The sequence below is a fragment of the Mustela nigripes genome, chromosome 8, assembly GCF_022355385.1.
Source record: "Mustela nigripes isolate SB6536 chromosome 8, MUSNIG.SB6536, whole genome shotgun sequence".
NCBI lineage: Eukaryota > Metazoa > Chordata > Mammalia > Carnivora > Mustelidae > Mustela > Mustela nigripes.
In genome coordinates, this window is record NC_081564.1 from 24293205 (window position 1) to 24314271 (window position 21067).

The window sequence follows — 21067 nt, forward strand, 5'->3', positions numbered from 1 at the left end:
TTAAGTTTGATAAGCTCTTTATAGATTTTGGATACTAACCCTGTATCTGATATGCCGTTTGCAAATATTTTCTCCCATTCTGTCAGTTGTCTTTTGGTTTTGTTAACTGTTTTCTTTGCTGTGCAAAAGCTTTTGACATTGATGAAGTCCCAGTAGTTCATTTTTGCCCTTGTTTCCCTTGCCTTCGGCAATAATTCCTAGGAAGAAGTTGGTGTGTCTGAGGTTGAAGAGGTTGCTGCCTGATTCTCCTTAAAGATTTTGATGGATTCCTTTCTCACATTGAGGTCTTCATCCATTTTGAGTCTATTTTCATGTGGGGTGTAAGGAATTGGTCTAGTTTCATTTTTCTGCATGTGGCTATCCAATTTTCCCAACACCATTTGCTGAAGAGGCTGTCCTTTTTCCATTGGACATTCTTTCCTGCTTTGTTGAAGATTAGGTGATCACAGAGTTGAGGGTCTATTTCTGGGCTCTTTATTCTGTTCTGTTGATCTATGTGTCTGTTTTTGTGCCAGACCATACTGTCTTGATGATGACAGCTTTGTAATAGAGCTTGAAGTCCGGAATTGTGATGCCACCAACTTTGGCTTTCTTTTTCAACATTCCTCTAGCTATTCGAAGTCTTTTCTGGTTCCATACAAATTTTAGGACTATTTGTTCCATTTCTTTGAAAAAAGTGGATAGGATTTTGATAGGGATTGCATTAAACATGTAGATTACTTTAGGTAGCATAGACATTTTCACAATATTTGTTCTTCCAATCCAAAAGCATGAAACATTTTTCCATTTCTTTGTGTCTCCCTCAATTTCTTTCATGAGTACTTTATAGTTTTCTGAGTATAGATTCTTTGCCTCTTTGGTTAGGTTTATTCCTAGGTATGTTATGGTTTTGTGTGCAGTTGTAAATGGGATTGACTCCTTAATTTCGCTTTCTCCTGTCTTGTTGGTGTAAAGAAATGCAACTGATTTCTGTGCATTGATTTTATATCCTGACATTTTACTGAATTCCTGTACAGGTTCTAGCAGCTTTGGAGTGGAGTCTTTTGGGTTTTCCACATATAGTATCATATCATCTGCAAAGACTGATAGTTTGACTTCTCCTTTGCCAATTTAGATGCCCTTAATTTCCTTTTGTTGTCTGATTGCTGAGGCTAGGACTTCTAGTTCTATGTTGAATAGCAGTGGTGATAATGGACATCCCTCCCGTGTTCTTGACCTTAGCAGAAGAGCTCTCAGTTTTTCTCCGTTTAGAATGGTATTTGTGGTAGGTTTTCATAGATGGCTTTGATGATATTCAGGTATGTTCCCTCTATCCCTACACTTTGAAGAGTTTTGATCAGGATGCTTGTCAAATGCATTTCCAAATGCTTTTTCAACATCTATTGAGAGTATCATATGGTTCTTGTTCTTTCTTTTATTAATGTATCAAGTTGATTGATTTGCAGATGTTGAACCAATTTTGCAGCCCTGGAATAAATCCCACTTGGTCGTGGTGAATAGTCCTTTTAATGTACTGTTGGATCCTATTGTCCACTATTTTGGTGAGAATTTTTACATCTGTGTTTATCAAGCATATTGGTCTGTAATTCTCTTTTTGAAGGGGTCTTTGCTGGCTCTGGGATCAAAGTAATGCTGGCCTCATAAAATGAGTTTGGAAGTTTTCCTTCCATTTCTATTTTTTGGAAGAGTTTCAGGAGAATAGGAATTAATTCTTCTTTAAATGTTTGGTAGTATTCCCCTGGGAAGCTGTCTGGCCCTGGGGTCTTATTTTTGGGATGTTTTTGATGACTGCTCAACCTCCTTACTGATTATGGGTCTGTTCAGGTTTTCTATTTCTTCCTGGTTCAGTTGTGGTAGTTGATTTGTCTCTAGGAATGCATCAATTTCTTCCAGATTGTCAAATTTGCTGGCATACAGTTGCTTATAATATGTTCTTATAATTGTTTATATTTCTTTGGTGTTGGTTGTGATCTCTCCTCTTTCATTCATGATTTTATTTATTTGGATCCTTTCTCTTTTCTTTTTGATAAGTCTGGCCATGGGCATATCAGTCATTAACTCTTTCAAATAACCAGCTCCTAGTTTCATTGATTTGTTCTATTGTTTTTTGGGTTTCTATTTCATTGATTTCAGCTACGATCTTTACTATTTCTCTTCTCCTGCTGGGTTTATGTTTTATTTGCTCTTCTTTCTCCAGCTCCTTTAGGTGTAGGGTTAGGTTGTGTATTTGAGACCCTTTTGGTTCTTGAGAAAGGCTTGTTTGTTTTCCTCTCAGGACTGCTTTTACTGTGTCCTACAATTTTTTAAATTTTTAAAATTTTTTTTATTTTTTATAAACACATAATATATTTTTATCCCCTGGGGTAGAGGTCTGTGAATCGCCAGGTTTACACACTTCACAGCACTCACCATAGCACATACCCTCCCCAGTGTCCATAACCCCACCCCCTTCTCTCAACCTCCCTCCCCCCAGCAACCCTCAGTTTGTTTTGTGAGATTAAGAGTCACTTATGGTTTGTCTCCCTCCCAATCCCATCTTGTTTCATTTATTCTTCTCCTACCTGCTTAACCCCCATGTTGCATCTCCACTTCCTCATATCAGGGAGATCATATAATAGTTGTCTTTCTCCGCTTGACTTATTTTGCTAAGCATGATACCCTCTAGTTCCATCCACGTCGTCCCAAATGACAAGATTTCATTTCTTTTGATGGCTGCATAGTATTCCATTGTGTATATATTCCACATCTTCTTTATCCATTCATCTGTTGACATCTAGGTTCTTTCCATAGTTTGGCTATTGTAGACATTGCTGCTATAAACATTTGGGTGCACGTGCCCCTTCGGATCACTACGTTTGTATCTTTAGGGTAAATATCCAATAGCGCAGTTGCTGGGTCATAGGGTAGTTCTATTTTCAACATTTTGAGGAACCTCCATGCTGTTTTCCAGAGTGGTTGCACCAGCTTGCACTCCCACCAACAGGGTAGGAGAGTTCCCCTTTCTCCTCTACAGCATCTGTCATTTCCTGATTTGTTAATTTTTGACATTCTGACTGATGTGAGGTGATATCTCATTGTGGTTTTAGTTTGTATTTCCCTGATGCCGAGTGATATGGAGCACTTTTTCATGTGTCTGTTGGCCATCTGGATGTCTTCTTTGCAGAAATGTCTATTCATGTCTTCTGCCCATTTCTTGATTTGATATTTGTTTTTTGGGTGTTGAGTTTGCTAAGTTCTTTATAGATTTTGGACACTAGCCCTTTATCTGAGATGTCATTTGCAAATATCTTCTCCCATTCTGTCAGTTATCTTTTGGTTTTGTTAACTGTTTCCTTTGCTGTGCAAAAGCTTTTGATCTTGATAAAATCCCAATAGTTCATTTTTACCCTTGCTTCCCTTGCCTTTGGTGATGTTCCTAGGAGGATGTTGCTGTGGCTGAGGTCGAAGAGGTTGCTGCCTGTGTTCTCCTTAAGGATTTTGATGGGTTCCTTTTTCACATTGAGGTCCTTCATCCATTTTGAGTCTATTTTCATGTGTGGTGTAAGGAAATGGTCCGATTTCATTTTTCTGCATGTGGCTGTCCAATTTCCCCAACACCATTTATTGAAGAAGCTTTCCTTTTTCCACTGGACATTCTTTCCTGCTTTGTTGAAGATTAGTTGACCATAGAGTTGAGGGTAAATTTCTGGGCTCTCTATTCTGTTCCATTGATCTATGTGTCTGTTTTTGTGCCAGTACCATGCTGTCTTGATGATGACAGCTTTGTAATAGAGCTTGATGTCTGGAATTGTGATGTCACCAACTTTGGCTTTCTTTTTCAATATTCCTTTGGCCATCCGAGGTCTTTTCTGGTTTTGTATAAATTTTAGAATTATTTGTTCCATTTCTTTGAAAAAGGTGGATGGTACTTTTATAGGGATTGCATTAAACATGTAGATTGCTTTAGGTAGCATAGACATTTTCACAATATTTGTTCTTCCAATCCAAAAGCATGAAACATTTTTCCATTTCTTTGTGTTCCCTCAATTTCTTTCATGAGTACTGTATAGTTTTCTGAGTATAGATTCTTTGCCTCTTTGGTTAGGTTTATTCCTAGGTATGTTATGGTTTTGTGTGCAGTTGTAAATGGGATTGACTCCTTAATTTCGCTTTCTCCTGTCTTGTTGGTGTAAAGAAATGCAACTGATTTCTGTGCATTGATTTTATATCCTGACACCTTACTGAATTCCTGTATAAGTTCTAGCAGCTTTGGAGTGGAGTCTTTTGGGTTTTCCACATATAGTATCTTATCATCTGCAAAGACTGATAGTTTGACTTCTCCATTGCTGATTTGGATGCCTTTAATTTCTTTTTGTTGTCTGATTGCTGAGGCTAGGACTTCTAGGACTATGCTGAATAACAATGGTGATTATGGACATCCCTGCTGTGTTCCTTAGTCGAAAAGCTTTCAGTTTTCTCCATTGAGAATCATATTCACAGTGGGTTTTTCATAGATGGCTTTGATGATATTGAGGTATGTGCCCTCTATCCCTATACTTTGAAGAGTTTTGATCAGGAAGGGATGCTGTACTTTGTCAAATGCTTTTTCAGCATCTATTGAGAGTATCATATGGTTCTTGTTCTTACTTTTATTGATGTGTTGTATCACATTGATTGACTTGTGGATGTTGAACCAACCTTGCCGCCCAGGAGTAAATCCCACTTGGTCTGGTGAACAATCCTTTTAATGTACTGTTGAATCCTATTGGCTGGTATGTGGTGAGAATTTTTCTGTGTTCATCAAGGATATAGGTCTGTAGTTCTCTCTTTTGATGGGATCCTTGTCTGGTTTTGAGATCAAGGTGATGCTGGCCTCATAAAATGAGTTTGTAAGTTTTCCTTCCATTTCTATTTTTTGGAACAGTTTCAGGAGAATAGGAATTAGTTCTTCTTTATATGATTGGTAGAATTCCTCCGGGAAGCTGTCTGGCCCTGGGCTTTTGTTTGTTTGGAGATTTTTGATGACTGTTTCAATCTCATTACTGGTTATGGTTCTGTTCAGGCTTTCTATTTCTTCCTGGTTCAGTTGTGGTAGTTTATATGTCTCTAGGAATGCATCCATTTCTTCCAGATTGTCAAATTTGTTGGCGTAGAGTTGCTCATCGTATGTTTTTATAATAGTTTGTATTTCTTTGGTGTAAGTTGTGATCTCTCCTCTTTCAATCATGATTTTATTTATTTGGGTCCTTTCTCTTTTCTTTTTGATAAGTCTGGCAAGGGTTTTATCAATCGTTAACTCTTTCAAAGAACCAGTTCCTAGTTTCATTGATTTGTTCTATTTTTTTTTTTTTTTTTTTTTTTTTTTTTTTTTTTTTTTTTTTTTTTTGGTTTCTATTTCATTGATTTCTGCTCTGATCTTTACTATTTATCTTCTCCTGCTGGGTTTAGGTTTTATTTGCTGTTCTTTCTCCAGCTCCCTTAGGTATAGGGTTAGGTTGTGTATTTGAAACCCTTTTGGTTCTTGAGAAAGGCTTGTTTGTTTTCCTCTCAGGACTGCCTTTTCTGTGTCCCACAATTTTTGACAGTTGTGTTTTCATTATCATTTGTTTCTATGAGTTTTTTCTTCTTCTTAAATTCTTCTTTAATTTCCCGGTTGACCCATTCATTCTTTAGAAGGATGCTCCTTAGTCTCCATGTACTTGGGTTCTTTCCAAATTTCCTCTTGTGGTTGAGTTCTAGATTTAGAGCATTGTGGTCTAAAAATATGCAGGGAATGATTCCAGTCTTTTGATACTGGTGGAGACCTGATTTTTGACTCAGGATGTGATCTATTCCAGAGAATGTTCCACGTGCAACAGAGAAGAATGTGTATTCTGTTGCTTTGGGATGGAATGTTCTGAATATATCTGTAATGTCCATCTGGTCCAGTGTGTCATTTAAAGCCTTTATTTCCTTGTTGATCTTTTGCTTGGATGATCTGTCCATTTCAGGGAGGGGAGTGTTAAACTCCTCTACTATTATTGTATTATTGTGGATGTGTTTCTTTGATTTTGTTATTAATTGGTTTATATAATTGGCTGCTCCCATGTTAGGGGCATAGATATTTACAATTGTTAGGTCTTCATGTTGGATAGACCCTTTGAGTATGATACAGTATCCCTTCTCATCTCTTATAGTTTTTGGCTTAAAATCTAATTTATCTGATAGGAGGATTGCCACCCCAGCTTGCTTTTGATGGTCAGTGGCATGATAAGTTGTTTTCTACCCCCTCACTTTAAATCTGGAGGTGTCTTTGGGTCTAAAACGAGCTTCTTGAAGATAGCATATTGAGGAGTTTAGTATTTTTTATCCATTCTGACATCCCTGTGTCTTTTGATTGGGACATTTAGCCCATGTACATTCAGGGTAACTGTTGAGAGATATGAATTTAGTGCCATCGTATTGCCTATAAGGTAACTGTTACTGTATATTGTCTCCATTACTTCCTCATCTACTACTTCTAGGCTCTCTCTTTGCTTAGAGGACCCCTTTCAGTATTTCCTGTTGGGCTGGTTTGTTGTTTACAAGTTCTTTAATTTTTGTTTGTCTTGGAAGCTTTATATCTCTCCTTCTATTTTCAGTGATAGCCTAGCTGCATATAGTATTCTTGGCTGCATGTTTTTCTCATTTAGTGCTCTGAATATATCATTCCATTTCTTTCTGACCTGCCAGGTCTCTGTGGATAAGCCTGCTGCCAATCTAATATTTTAACCATTGTATGTTACCGACTTCTTGTCCTGGACTGCTTTCAGTATTTTCTCTTTGTCGCTAAGACTCTAAATTTTACCATTAGATTATAGGGTGTGGACCTATTCTTATTGATTTTGAGGTGGGTTCTCTGCACTTCCTAGAATTTGATGCTTGTTTCCTTTGCCATATTAGGGAAATTCTCTACAATAATTCTCTCCAATATGCCTTCTGCTCCCCTCTCTCATTCTTCTTCTTCTGGAATTCCAATTATTCTAATGTTGTTTCATTTTATGGTATCACTTATCTCTTGAATTATCCCCTCATGGTCCAGTAGTTGTTTGTCTCTCTTTTGCTTATCTTATTTATCCTCTGCCATTTGGTCTTCTATATATCTAATTCTCTCTTCTGCCTCATTTATGCTAGCAGGAAGAGTCTCCATTTTTAATTGTACCTCATTAATAGCTTTTTGGATTTCAACTTGGTTAGGTTTCAGTCCTTTTATTTCTCCAGAAAGGGCTTTTATTTCTCCAGACAGGGTTTCTCTAATATCTTCCATGCCTTTTTCAAGCCCAGCTATCACCTTGAGAATTGTTATTCTGAACTCTAGATCTGACATATTACCAATTTCCGTATTGATTAGTTCCCTAGGCTTCGTTACTGCCTCTTGTTCTTTTTGTTTTTTTGTTTTTTTGTTTTTTTTTGTGGTGAGTTTTTCCAGCCTTGTCATTTTATCCAGATATGAATATATGAAAGAGCAAATAAAATACTAAAAGGGTGGCAAGGATCCCAGGAAAATGCTTTAACCAAATTGTGGGGGGAAGTTCAGGAGCACCTGGATGGCTCAGTGGGTTAAAACCTCTGCCTTTGGCTCAGGTCATGATCCTGGGTCCTGGGATTGAGACTCACATCAGGCTCCCTGCTCAGCAGGGATCCTTCTTCCTCCTCTCTCTCTCTGCCTGCCTCTCTGCCTACTTGTGATCTCTGTTTGTCAAATAAATAAATAAAATCTTTTTTAAAAAGTTCAGAAAAAAATTAAAAAAGAAAACAAATAAAGAAAAAATATAAAAAGAAAAAAAAAATATATTAGACTGGTGAATAGAATACGGTCACCCAATTAATTCTGGGAATATTTTGGTCTCTTAGAAGAAACAGCCTCCCAAAATTTTAAAGAATGGAAAACATATATAAGGGTAAACACAATGAAGGGATGGAATATGAATATAAAGATGAATAATCCTAACCAAAGAGGTAAAGGATCTATACTCGAGGAACTACAGAACAATCATGAAAGAAATTGAAGACACAAAAAGATGGAAGACCATTCCATGCTCTTGGATCGGAAGAATAAACATTGTTAAAATGTCTATACTGCCTAGAGCAATCTATACTTTTAATGCCATTCCGATCAAAATTCCACCGGTATTCTTCAAAGAGCTGGAGCAAATAATCCAAAAATTTGTATGGAATCAGAAGAGATCCTGAATCGCTAAGGAAATGTTGAAAAACAAAAATAAAACTGGGGGCATCACGTTACCTGATTTCAAGCTTTACTACAAAGCTGTGATCACCAAGACAGCATGGTACTGGCATAAAAATAAAGATGAAAAATTTTTAAAAATTTCTAAAAAAGGAGTTGATAATATAAGATGATTGGGAGCATTAAGAAAAAGAAAGTGGAGAGAATTTGCTCATGCCAAAGACTAGAACAAAGCCCTGTGTTAGATTTTAGGTATATTTTGATCTATTAGAAGAAGTTGTACCCCAAATTTTTTTAGAAGAAAAAACCCTATGTGTATACAAAATAAGTTAGATACAATGAAGGATAAAATATGCATATAATAAGAAGGTTTAAAAAATGATTTTAAATGAAAGGTATTGTTAAGATAAACTAGTTAAAAAACATTAAAAAGGAAAGGGTAAAAGTTAAATAAATCTTAGCTGAAGAAAAAAAAATTAGTTAACTTGCAAGACTATAGAATCATGGGGAGAAAGCCATGAATTCCATGCTTTGCTTTCTCCTCCTCTGGATTCCGCTGTTCTCCTTGGTAAGTGAAGTTGGTCTTGGCTGGATTTCTTGCTGATCTTCTCGGGGAGAGGCCTGTTGTAGTGATTCTCAAGTGTCTTTGCCCGAGGCAGAATTGCACCACCCTTACCAGGGGCCAGGCTAAGTAATCCACTCTCAGGGTTAGAGCTCTCTCAGTTCGCTTTCAGGAGCTTTTGTTCCCTGAACGCTTTCTGTAGAGCTCCAGAGGACGGGAATGAAAATGGCAGCCTCCCAATTTCCAGCCTGGAGGAGCTGAGAGCTTGGGGTCCCGCTCTTCAGTGCACCCTTAGAGAAAAGCACTCAATCACTCCTGTCTCTCTGGCCTCCAGCGATTCTCCAAGCTCACCCAGTCTGAGACCAAGCATCTCTGACTCTGGCACACAGCTCCACCTGGAGTCTCTGAACCCTGCAGATCCCTGAGCTCTTCCAGGGGGGTCTCCCCGGATCTTGTGGGGACCCTACTCACTGAGCAGTGACCTGTGCCATGGATTATGGTTCAAGGTAACCCCGAGTTGAGAACTCACTCCTTGGCTCTGTCTCTGTAGCTGGCTTCCCTGCTCTAATACCTGTGAGCTCTGCAACACTCAGCCCCAATCCTTCTGTGACCCCATGGGACCTGAGGCCATGCTGTCCCCACGTGGGCTTCACCCTGGCTTTGCCTCTGGAGCAATGTTCTTCAGTGGAGCAGACTTTTAAAAGTTCTGATTTTGTGTTCATTGCTGTGCCACTTGCCAGGAGCCAGCCTCTCCCTCCACAGTTTATCTTCCTGTCATTTTGGATTCACTTCTCTGCCAATCCTACCTTTCAGAAAGTGGTCGATTTTGTGTTTCTAGAATTGCTGCTCTTCTTCTCTTGGATATCTTGTTGGATTTGTAGGTGTTTGGAATGGTTTGATAAGCTATCTAGCTGATCACTTGCTACCTGATGTCATCTCAGTCTGCTACTTCTCTGCCATCTTGACTCATTCATCTAGTTTTAACTTTTTGAGGAAACTCCATACTGTTTCCTTTGCTGTGAAAAAGATTTTATCATGATGAAGTCCCAATAGTTCCTTCGGCTTTTGTTTCCCTTTCCTTTGGAGATATGTCTAGTGTGAGGTTGTTGTTAGCTTAGGTCAAAGAGGTTGTTGCCTGTGTTCTCCTATAGGATTTTGATGGTTTCCTGTCTTACATTTAAGTCTTTCATCCATTTTGAATTTATTTTTGTGTGTGGTGTGAGAAAGTGATCCAGTTTCATTCTTCTGCATGTATCTTTTAGTTTTTCTGACACCACTGGTAGAAGATGCTGTCTTTTTCCCATTGGATATTCTTTCCTGCTTTGTCAAAGATTAGTTGACCATAGAATTGAGGGTCCATTTCTAGGTTCTCTATTCTGTTTCATTGATCTGTGTGTCTGTTTTTGTGCTAGTGTTATACTGTCTTGATAATTACAGCTTTGCAATATAGCTTGAAGTCCAGAATTGTGATGATTCCAGCTTTGCTTTTCTTTTTCAACATCACCTTGCCTATTGGGGGTCTTTTCTGGTTTCATACAAATTTTAGAAGTGTTTATGCCAGGTCTGTGAAAAATGCTGGTGGTATTTTGGTAGGGATTGCATTAAATGTGTGGATTTCTTTGGCTAGCATAGACATTTTAACAATGTTTTTTCTCCTAATCCATCAGCATGAAATACTTTTCCATTTTTTTGTGTCTTCCTCAATTTCTTTCATAAGTATTCTATGTGTTCTTGTTAGTGTATAGAAATGCAACTTCTGTGTGTTGATTTTTATATCTTGAGACTTTGCTGAATTTCTGCATCAGTGCCAGCAATTTTTGGTGGAGTCATTGGGTTTTCTACATAGAGTATCATCTGCAAAGAGTGAAAGTTTGACTTCTTATTTGCCAATTTGGATGCCAATTGGATAACCGTCTGTAATTCTACTTTTAGTGGGGTCTATGTCTGGTTTTGGAATCAAGGTAACTTGTAGAATGAGTTTGGAACATTTCCTTCCACTTCCATATTGGAAATGGAAGGTATTGGGCCATATCGGTTTTTTTGGGAACAGTTTGGGAATATGTATTAACTCTTCTTTAAATGTCTTGTAGAATTTCTCTGGGAAGCCATCTGGCCCTGGAATTTTTTTAAAATTTAATTTTATTTTTTCAGTATTCCAAGATTTGTTATTTATTCACCACACCCAGTGCTCCATGAAATACATGCCCTCCTTAATACCCACCATCAGGCTCACAGACACCCTCCACCCTCCTCCCCTTCAATACCCTCAGTTTGTTTCTGAGTCCACAGTCCATCATACTTCATCACCCCTGCCAATTTCCCCCAATTCACTTTTCCTTTCCTTCTCCTATTGTCTTCCATGTTATTTTTTATGCTCCACAGGTAAGTGAAGCCATATGACAATTGACTTTCTCTGCCTGACTTATTTCACTCAGCATAATCTCCTCCAGTCCCATCCATGTTGATATAAAAGTTGGGTATTCCTCCTTTCTGATGGATCATATCTTCTTTATCCATTGGTCTGTTGGAGGGCATCTCAGCTCTCTCCACAGTTTGACCAATTGTGGCCATTGCTGCTATGAACATTGGGGTACATATGGACCTTCTTTTCACTACATCTGTATCTTTGGGGTAAATACCCAATATTTCAATTACAAGATCATAGGGTAGGTCTATTTTTAATTTCTTAAGAAATTTGGACTTTTGTTTGTTGAGAGATTTTGATTACTGATTCAATCTCTTTACTGGTTATGGGTCTGTTCAAATTTTCTATTCCTTCCTGTTTCAGTTTAGTATTTTGTATGTTTCTAGGAATTTGTCCATTTCTTCCTGGTTGCCCAGTTTGTTGGCATATAATTTTTCATAGTATTCTCTTTGTTTGTATTTCTTTGGTGTTGGTTGTGAGCTCTCCTATTTCTTTTCATGATTTTATCTATTTGGGTCATTTCTCTTTTTGATAAGTATGGTTAGGGTTTTATCAATTCTATTAATTGTTTTTGAAGAACTGGCTCTTAGTTTCATTGATTTGTTCTATTGTTTTTTGTTTGCTTGTCTCTATGTCATTTATTTATCATCTAATCTTTACTATTTCTCTCCTTCTGCTGGCTTTAGGCTTTATTTGCTGTTCTTTTTGTAGCTCCTTTAGTTGTAAGGTTAGGTTGTGGATTTGAGACTTTTCTTGGTTTTTGAGGTAGGCCTCTATTATAATATGTTTCCCAGTTAGGATTGCCTTTTTGCCTTCCAAAGGTTTTGGACAGTCATATTTTTATTTTCATTTGCTTCCATGTATTTTTTAAATTTGTTCTTTAATTTCCTGGTTAATTTAACCTCCATGTATTTGAAGTCTTTCCAAATTTTTCTTGTCATTACTTCAAGTTTCATAGCATAATGGTCTGAAAATATGCATGGTATGATCTCAATATTTTTGTATTTGTTGAGGGCTAATTTTGATCAGTATATAATTTATTCTGTGTGCACTCAGAATGAATGTGTATTCTTCTGCTTTAGAATGACATATTCTAAATATATCTGTTAAGTCCATCTGGCCCAGTGTGTCATTAAAGTCATTATTTTCTTGTTGATTTTCCACTTAGATGATCTGTCCATTCTTGTCAGTGGGGTGTTAAAGCCTCCTCCTATTATTATATTTCTTTATTTTAATTTTTTATTTTTATTATTAATTGATTTATATACTTGTGTGCTCCAAAGTAGGCATAAATATTTACAATTGTTATATCTTCTTGATGGATAGACCCCTTAATTATGGTATAATGTCCTTCTTCACCTCTTATTACAGTCTTTGATTTAAAATCTAGCTTGTCTGTGTAAGTATGGTTACTCCAGCTTCCTTTTGACATCCATTGGCATGATAAATGATTCTCCATCACCTCACTTCCCATCTGCAGGTGTCTTTAGGTCTAAATTCAGTGTCTTATAGGCAACATATAGATGGATCTTTTTTTTTTTAAATCCATTGTGATACCCTAAGTCTTTTTATTGGAGCATTTAGGCCATTTATATTCAGAGTGATTACTGAAACATATGATTTTAGTGTCACTGTGTTAGCTGTAGAGTTGGTGCGTCTGGTCATGTTCTCTAGTTCTTTCTAGTCTTTGTTGCTTTGGTCTTTTTTTAATCCACTCAAAGAGTCCCCTTAAAATTTCTTGCAGGGCCGATTTAGTTGTTATGAGCTCCTTTAGTTTTTGTTTATTTGGGAAACTCTTTATATCTCCTTCTACTCTGAATGACAGGGTTGCTGGATAAAGAATTACTGACTGTAATTTTTTCCCATTCAGCATGTTGAATATATCCTGCCACTTTCTTCTGACCTGCCAAGTGTCTGTGGACTGATATGCTGTGAACTGATCTGCTGTGAACCTGATTATCTTCACTTGTAGTGAAGACATTTAATCCATTTTTAGAGTATTTTTGTATATAGTGTGAGAAAGTGGTCCAGTCTCATTCTTTTGCATGTATCTGACAAGTTTTACCAACACCATTTGAAATGACTATCTTTTTCCCATTGGATATTCATTGCTGCTTTGGTAAACATTAATTGACCATAGAATTATGAGTTTATTTCAGGGTTTTCTATTCTGTTCTATTGATCTATGTGTCTTTTTTGTGCCAGTATCATACTGTTTTGAAAATACAGATTTGTAATATAAACTGAATCTGGGATTATGATGTAACCAGTTTTTCTTTTCTTTTTAAAAATTGCTTTAGCTGTTCAGGGTCTTTTTAGTTCCATATAAAATTTAGGATTGCTTGTTATAGTTCTGTGAAAAATGCTGTTGGTATTTTGATAGAGATTACATTAAATGTGTAGATTCCTGTGGGTAATATAGAAATTTTAATAATATTCATTCTTCCAGTCCATTACATTGCTTTCATCAATGTTTTATAGTTTTCTGAAAATAGATCTTTACCTCTTTGACTGGATTGATTCCTAGGTATCTTATTATTTTTTTGGTGCAATGTGAATGTGATTCATTCCATAATTTCTTTTTTTTATTATTTCTTTTTCTGCTGCTTCACTATTACTATATTGTAATTCAAGGGTCTATCCACAAAGAAGATCAAACAATTGAAAATATTTATGCTCCCAATATGGAAGCAGTCAACTACATAAACCAACTGTTAATCAAAATAGTCATATTGGTATGAATACATTAATTGTAGGGGATGTTAACATGCCACTCTCAGTAATAGATCATCCAAGCAGAAAATCAATAAAGAAACAAGAGCTTTGAATGACACATTGGACCAGATGGACCTCATAGATACATACAGAACATTCCATCCTAAAACAACAGAATACTCATTCTTCTTAAGCACTCATGGAACTTTCTGCGGAATAGACCACATACTGGGTCACAAATCAGGACTCAACTGATAACAAAAGATTGGGATTATTCTCTGCATATTCTCAGACCATAAAACTGGTACTCAATCACAAGAAAAAGGTTGGAAGGAATTCAAACACTTGGAAGCTAAAGACCAACCTGATCAAGAATGATTGGATCAGCCAGGAAGTGAAAGAAGAGCTTAAACTATTCATGGAAACCAATGAGAATGAAGACACATCTGTCTAAAACCTATGGGATAAGGCAAAGGCAGACCTAAGGGGGAAATACAAGGCCATCCAAGCCTCCCTAAAAAAAAATTGAAAAATCCAAAACACACCAGTTCTCTTTGCACCTTAAAGAACTGGAAAATCAACAACAAATTAAGGCAACCCCACACACAAGAAGGGAAATAATCAAGATTAGAGGAGAGATCAATGAGTTAAAACAAGAGATACAGTAGAACACATCAACAAAACTAGAAGCTGATTCTTTGAAAGAATCAATTAGATCAATAAACCACTGGCCAAATTAATCCAAAAGACAAGAGAGAGGACCCAGATTAATAAAATTATGGATGAAAGGGGAGAGATCATGACTAACACCAAGATAATAGAAACAATCATCAGAAATTATTAGCAACAGCTATATGCCAATAAGTTAAGCAACCTAGAAGAAATGGATGCATTCCTGGAAACCTAGAAACTTCCAAGATTGAAACAGGAAGAAATTGACAACCTGAATAGAGAAATATCTAGTAATGAGATTGGAGCAGTTACCAAAAACTTTTCAAAAAACAAGAGTCCAGGACATGACGGAATCCCAGGGGAATTCTACCAAACATTCAAAGAAGAAATAAGACATATTCTCCTGATGCTGTTTCAAAAAATAGAAACAGAGGGAAAACTCCCAGACTCTTTCAATGAAGCCAACATTACCCTGATCCCCAGACCAGACAAAGACCCCACCCAAAAGGAGAATTTCAGACCAATACCTCTGATGATTATGGATGCCAAGTTTCTCAATAAGATCCTAGCTAATAGGATCCAATGGTACATGAAAAAGATTATCCACCATGGCCAGGTGGGATTTGTACTTGGGATACAAGGGCAGTTCAACATTCGCAAATCAATCAATGTGATAGAAAAAAATCAATAAGAGAAGACAGAAGAACCATATGGTTCTCTCAACTGATGCAGAAAAAGCATTTGATAAAATACAGCATCTGTTCCTGATTAAAACTCTTCAAAGTATAGGGATAGAGGGAACATTCCCCAACTTCATAAAATCTATCTATGAAAAACCCACAGTGAATATCATTCTCAATGGAGAAAAGCTGATAGCCTTCCCATTGAGACCAGGAACACGACAAGGATGCCCACTTTCACCACTCTTGTTCAACATAGTACTAGAAGTCCTAGCAAGGAAAATCAGAAAACAAAAAGAAATAAAAGGTATTCAAATTGGCAAAGAAGTCAAACTCTTTCTCTTCACAGATGACATGATACTTTATATGGAAAACCCAAAAGACTCCACCCCCAAATGACTAGAATTCAAACATCAATTCAGTACTCTGGCAGGATACAAAATCAAGGCACAGAAATCAGTTGCTTTCTTATTCACTAACAATGAAAATACAGAAAGGGAAATTAGAGAATCAATTCCATTTACTATAACACCAAGAACTATAAGATACCTTGGAATAAATCTAACCAAAGAGGTAAGGGATCTATACTCAAGGAGCTACAGAACACTCATGAAAGAAATGGAAGAAGACACAAAAAGATGGAAAAGCATTCCATGCTCGTGGATCAGAAGAATAAATATTGTTAAAATGTCTATACTCCCCAGAGCAATCTATACTTTCAATGTCATCCTGATCAAAATTCCACTGTTGGGGCACCTGGGTGGCTCAGTGGGTTAAAGCCTCTGCCTTCAGCTCAGGTCATGATCTCATGGTCCTGAAATCAAGCCCCACATTGGACTCTTTGCTGGGCAGGGAACCCGCTTATCCCCTTCTCTCTCTCTGCCTGCCTCTCTGCCTACTTGTGATCTCTGTCAAATACATAAAAATCTTTTAAAAAATTAAAACAAATTTCACTGGCATTTTTCAAAGTGCTGGAACAAACAATCCTAAAATTTGTATGGAACTGGAAAAGACCCTGAATTGCTAAGGAAACATTGAAAAAGGAAAACAAAGCTGGGGCATCACGTTGCCTGATTTCAAGCTTTACTTCAAAGCTGTGATCACCAAGACAGGATGGTACTGACACAAAAATAAACACATAGACCAGTGGAACAGGGTAGAGAGCCCAGATATGGACCTGCAACTCTATGGTCAAATAATCTTTGATAAAGCAGGAAAAAATAGTGGAAAAAAGACTGTCTCTTCAATAAATGGTGCTGGGAAAACTAAGAATGAAACTCGACCTTCTCTTATACCATACACAAAGATAAACTCGAAATGGATAAAAGACCTCAATGTGAGGCAGGAATCTATCAAAATCCTAGAGGAGAACATAGGCAGTAACCTCTTTGAAACTGGCCACAGCAACTTCTTTCAAGACATGTCTCCAAAGGCAAAGGAAGCAAAAGCAATAATAAACTTTTGGGACTTCATCAAGATTAAAAGCTCTGCACAGCAAAGGAAACAGTCAACAAAACAAAGAGGCAACCCACGGAATGGGAGAAGATATTCGCAAATGACACTATAGACAAAGGGCTGATATCCAAGATCTATAAAGAACTTCTCAAACTCAATACTCAAAAAACAAATAACCACATCAAAAAATGGGCAGAAGGTATGAAGAGACACATCCCCAAAGACAGACAGACAAATGGCTAACAGACACATGAAAACATGCTCATCATTATTGGCCATCAGGGAGATTCAATTTAAAATCACATTGAGATATCACCTTACACCAGTGAGAATGGCCAAAATCAACAAGACAGGAACCAACAAGTGTTGGAGAGGATGTGGAGAAAGGGGAACCCTCTTACACTGTTGATGGGAATGCAAGTTGGTGCAGCCACTTTGGAAAACAGTGTGGAGATTCCTCAAAAAATTAAAAATAGAGCTTCCTTATCACCCTGCAATTGCACTACAGGGTATTTACCCCAGAGACACAGATGTAGTGAAAAGAAGGGCCATTTGCGGGGCTCCTGGGTGGCTCAGTGGGTTAAAGCCTCTGCCTTCAGCTTGGGTTGTGATCTCAGGGTCCTGGGATTGAACCCCATATTGGACTCTCTGCTCAACAGGGAGCCTGCTTCCTCCTCTCGCTCTCTCTGCCTGCCTCTCTGCCTACTTGTGATCTCTGTCTGTAAATAAATACATAAATAAAATCTTAAAAAAAAAAAGAAGGGCCATTAGTACCCCAATTTTCAAAGCAGCAATGGCTACAGTCGCCAAACTAAAGAAGGAGCCAAGATGCCCTTCAACAAACGAATGGATAAAGAAGATATAGTTCATATGTACAATCAAATATTGTGTCTCCTTCAGAAAAGATGAATTCCCAACTTCTGTATCAACATGGATGGGACTGGAGGAGATTATACTGAGTGAAATAAGTCAAGCAGAGAAAGTCAATTATCATATAGTTTCACTTACTTCAGGAGCATAAAGATTAACATGAAAGACGTTAGGGGAAGGATAGGAAAAGTGAATTGGGGGAAATCAGAGGGGAGGCAAACCATAAGAGACTGTGGACTCTGAGAAATGACTGAGGGTTTTGGAGGAAAAGGGTGTGGGGGGATGGGTGAGCCTGGTGGGTAATAAGGGGGGCACATATTGCTTGGAGCACTGTGTATAAACAATGAATCTTGGAATACTGGAAAAATAAAATAAAAAAATATACTATACTAAAAAAAAAAAAAAAGAAATGCAACAGATTTCTGTACATTGATTTTGTATCCTGTGACTTTACTGAATTCAGTTCTAGTATTTTTTTGGTGGATTCTTTAGGGTTTTCCATGTATAATATCATGTCGCCTACAAATAGTGAAAGTTTTATTTCTTCCTTATTGATTTAGATACATTTCATATCTTTTCATTGTTGCTGTGGCTAGAACTTTCAGTACTTTATTGAATGAAAGTGATGAGAACGGACATTCTTCTTTTGTTCCTGATCTTAGGGGAAAGGTCTCAGTTTTTCTCCATTGAGTGTGATGCTTGCTGTGGATTTTTTCTACATGTAGCCTTTATTATGTTTAGGTATGTGCCCTCTAAATGTACTTTGTTGAGGGTTTTTATCATGAATGGATGTTGTAATTTGTCAAATGATTTTTCTGCATCTATTGAAATGGTCATTTAAAAAAATATTTTCTCTTATTGGTGTGATGTATCATGTTGATTGTTTAGTGAATATTGAGCCACACTTGCAGCCCAGGAATAAATCCTACTTGACTGTGTTGAATGATTTTTAAAAAATGTATTATTGAAATTGGTTTGTTAGTATTGTGTTGAGGATTTTTACATTTATGTTAATCAGAGACATTGGCCTACAATTCTTTTTTTTTCTTTTTTTTTTTGGAGTACTTTTTTTTGGTTTTGGTGTCACATTGATACTGGTCTCATAGCATGAATTTGGAAATTTTCCTTCTTTTCTTTTTTTTTTTAATTTTTTGGAATAGTTTGAAAAGCACAGTTATTAACTCTTCTTAAAAGTTTGATAGAGTTTGCTTGTGAAGCTATCTGGTCCTGGACTTCTGTTTGTTGGGGTGTTTTTGATTACTGACTCAATTTCATTTCTGGTAATCAGTCTGTTTCAATTTTCTGTTTCTTTCTGTTCAGTTTTGGTAGTTTATATGTTTCTAGGAATTTATCCATTTCTTCTAGGTTGCCTGATTTGACAGCATGTCGTATTTTATAATGTTCTCCTACAAAGTTTGTGTTTCTGTGATGTTGATTGTTATTTATCTTTAATTTGTGGTTTTTGAATGCCCCCTTTCTCTCTCTTTTGATGAGTCTATCAAGAAGCTTATCAATTTTATTGATTTTTTTTCAAAGAACCAGATCTTGGTTTCATTGATGTGTTCTATAGTTTTTTGGGTTTCATTTTTGTTTTTGTTTTTATATTATTTATTTCTGCTGTAACTTTTATCATTTCCTTCTTTCTTCTGGTTTTGGGTTTTGCTTGTTGTTCTTTTTCTAGCTCATGTAGGTGTAAGGTTAAGTTGTTTGATATTTTTCTTGCTTCTTGAGATAGGCCTATATTGCTGTAAATTTCCCTCTTAGAACCACTTTTGCTGCATCCCAACTGTGTTCTCATTTTGTTTATTTCCTGTACTTTCTGATTTTTTGGTTGGCCCATTTATTGTTTAGTAGCATTTTATTTAACCTCCATGTATTTGAACTTTTTCCAGATTTTTTTCTTGTGGTTGATTTCTAGTTTCTTAGCTTTGTGGTCAGGAAAGATGCATGGTATGACTGAAATTTTTGAATTTGTTGAGGCTTATTTTGTGGCCTGATATGCAATTTGTTCTGTAGAACATTCCATTTGCACATGAAAAGTGTTCTGCTATTTTAGGATGTTTTAGCTCTGAATATATCTGTTAAATCCTCATCCACTGTTTCCTGGTTGTTTTTTGTTTGAATGATCTGTCCATCAATGTAAGTGGGGTGTTAAAGTTCCCTACTATTATTGTTTTACAATTGATTAGTTAGTTCCTTTATGTTTTTTATTACCTATTTTAGGTGTTTGGGTGCTCCCATGTTGGGTGCCTAAATATTTACAATTGTTATATCTTCTTGTTGGATTGTGCCCTTTATTATTACACAGTGTTTTTTTTTAAATTTCTTTTTACAGTCTTTGTTTTAAAGTTTATTTTGTCCAATATAAATATTGCTGCTCTGGCTTTCTTTTGACATTGTTTGCATGATAAATGTTTCTTCATCTCGTCACTTTCTTTTTTTTTTTTTTTTTATTAAAGATTTTTATTTATTTATTTGACAGAGAGAGATCACAAGTAGACAGAGAGGCAGGCAGAGAGAGAGAGGAAGGGAAGCAGGCTCCCCGCCGAGCAGAGAGCCCGATGTGGGACTCGATCCCAGGACCCTGAGATCATGACCTGAGCCGAAGGCAGCGGCTTAATCCACTGAGCCACCCAGGCGCCCCATCTCGTCACTTTCAATCTGAGTCTCTTGCAGGCTACATAGAGATGAGTCTTGGTTTTTTAGTCACCCTGTCATCCTATAATACTGAGGATTCTATTTGCTTTGTTCTAGTTGTGTTTCTGGGCCTGTGCCTGACTCTCATATTGGGAACAAAATGATAACCATAAGCTTAGTGGTGACAAGGCTGAAATTGCTAATTGAAGATTGGTATGAGGTCAGCAGAACTGAACTAAACAGGCAAAAAACTTACCGGTGATTGTGTAAATAGCGGTGACAGCCAAGAGGATGAAGATTGCCAGGTAAAGGTCCAATCCCAAGGCCAGCTTGATGAATATGGCTCCAGAAAATATATCTGACTAAAAAGGAAATAGTCAGAATGGGAAAGAAACATGAACTGCATCACTTAGCTCTTCATTGATGACTTCCCACTGGTATTTGCTGTACCTATACATGGCATTTCTGTAATCCAAATATGAACTCCTTGGAAGTCAGATCTCATCCTCAGAGGATTAGTTATTGGACAGGCCATAAAAAGGAACAATGAGTGAGTGAACAGAAAATAAGAAATGTCTACACTATAGCTTGCATAGACTACTCTTTCATGATTGTCTGCAGAGAAACAATGATTAAAACTAGAATATTAGATATAAAAGGCACAGTAAAGCAATGTTTTTTTTTTTTAAAGATTTTATTTATTTATTTGACAGACAGAGATCACAAGTAGGCAGAGAGGCAGGCAGAGAGAGAGGAGGGGAAGCAGGCTCCCTGCTGAGCAGAGAGCCGGATGTGGGGTTCAATCCCAGGATCCTGGGATCATGACCTGAGCTGAAGGCAGAGGCTTTGACCCACTGAGCCACCCA

General features: G+C 37.1%; 1 protein-coding gene across 1 annotated transcript in view; it reads right to left on the reverse strand.

Annotated features, from left to right (window-relative positions):
* The window catches only part of LOC132023762 (solute carrier family 5 member 4-like), a 75042-nt gene that overhangs the window by 26306 nt on the left and 27669 nt on the right, over nucleotides 1-21067 (reverse strand). Inside the window, 2 exon segments of the mRNA XM_059409911.1 lie at nucleotides 20458-20563; nucleotides 20917-20952. Coding sequence (XP_059265894.1) covers nucleotides 20458-20563; nucleotides 20917-20952 — 142 coding nt within the window.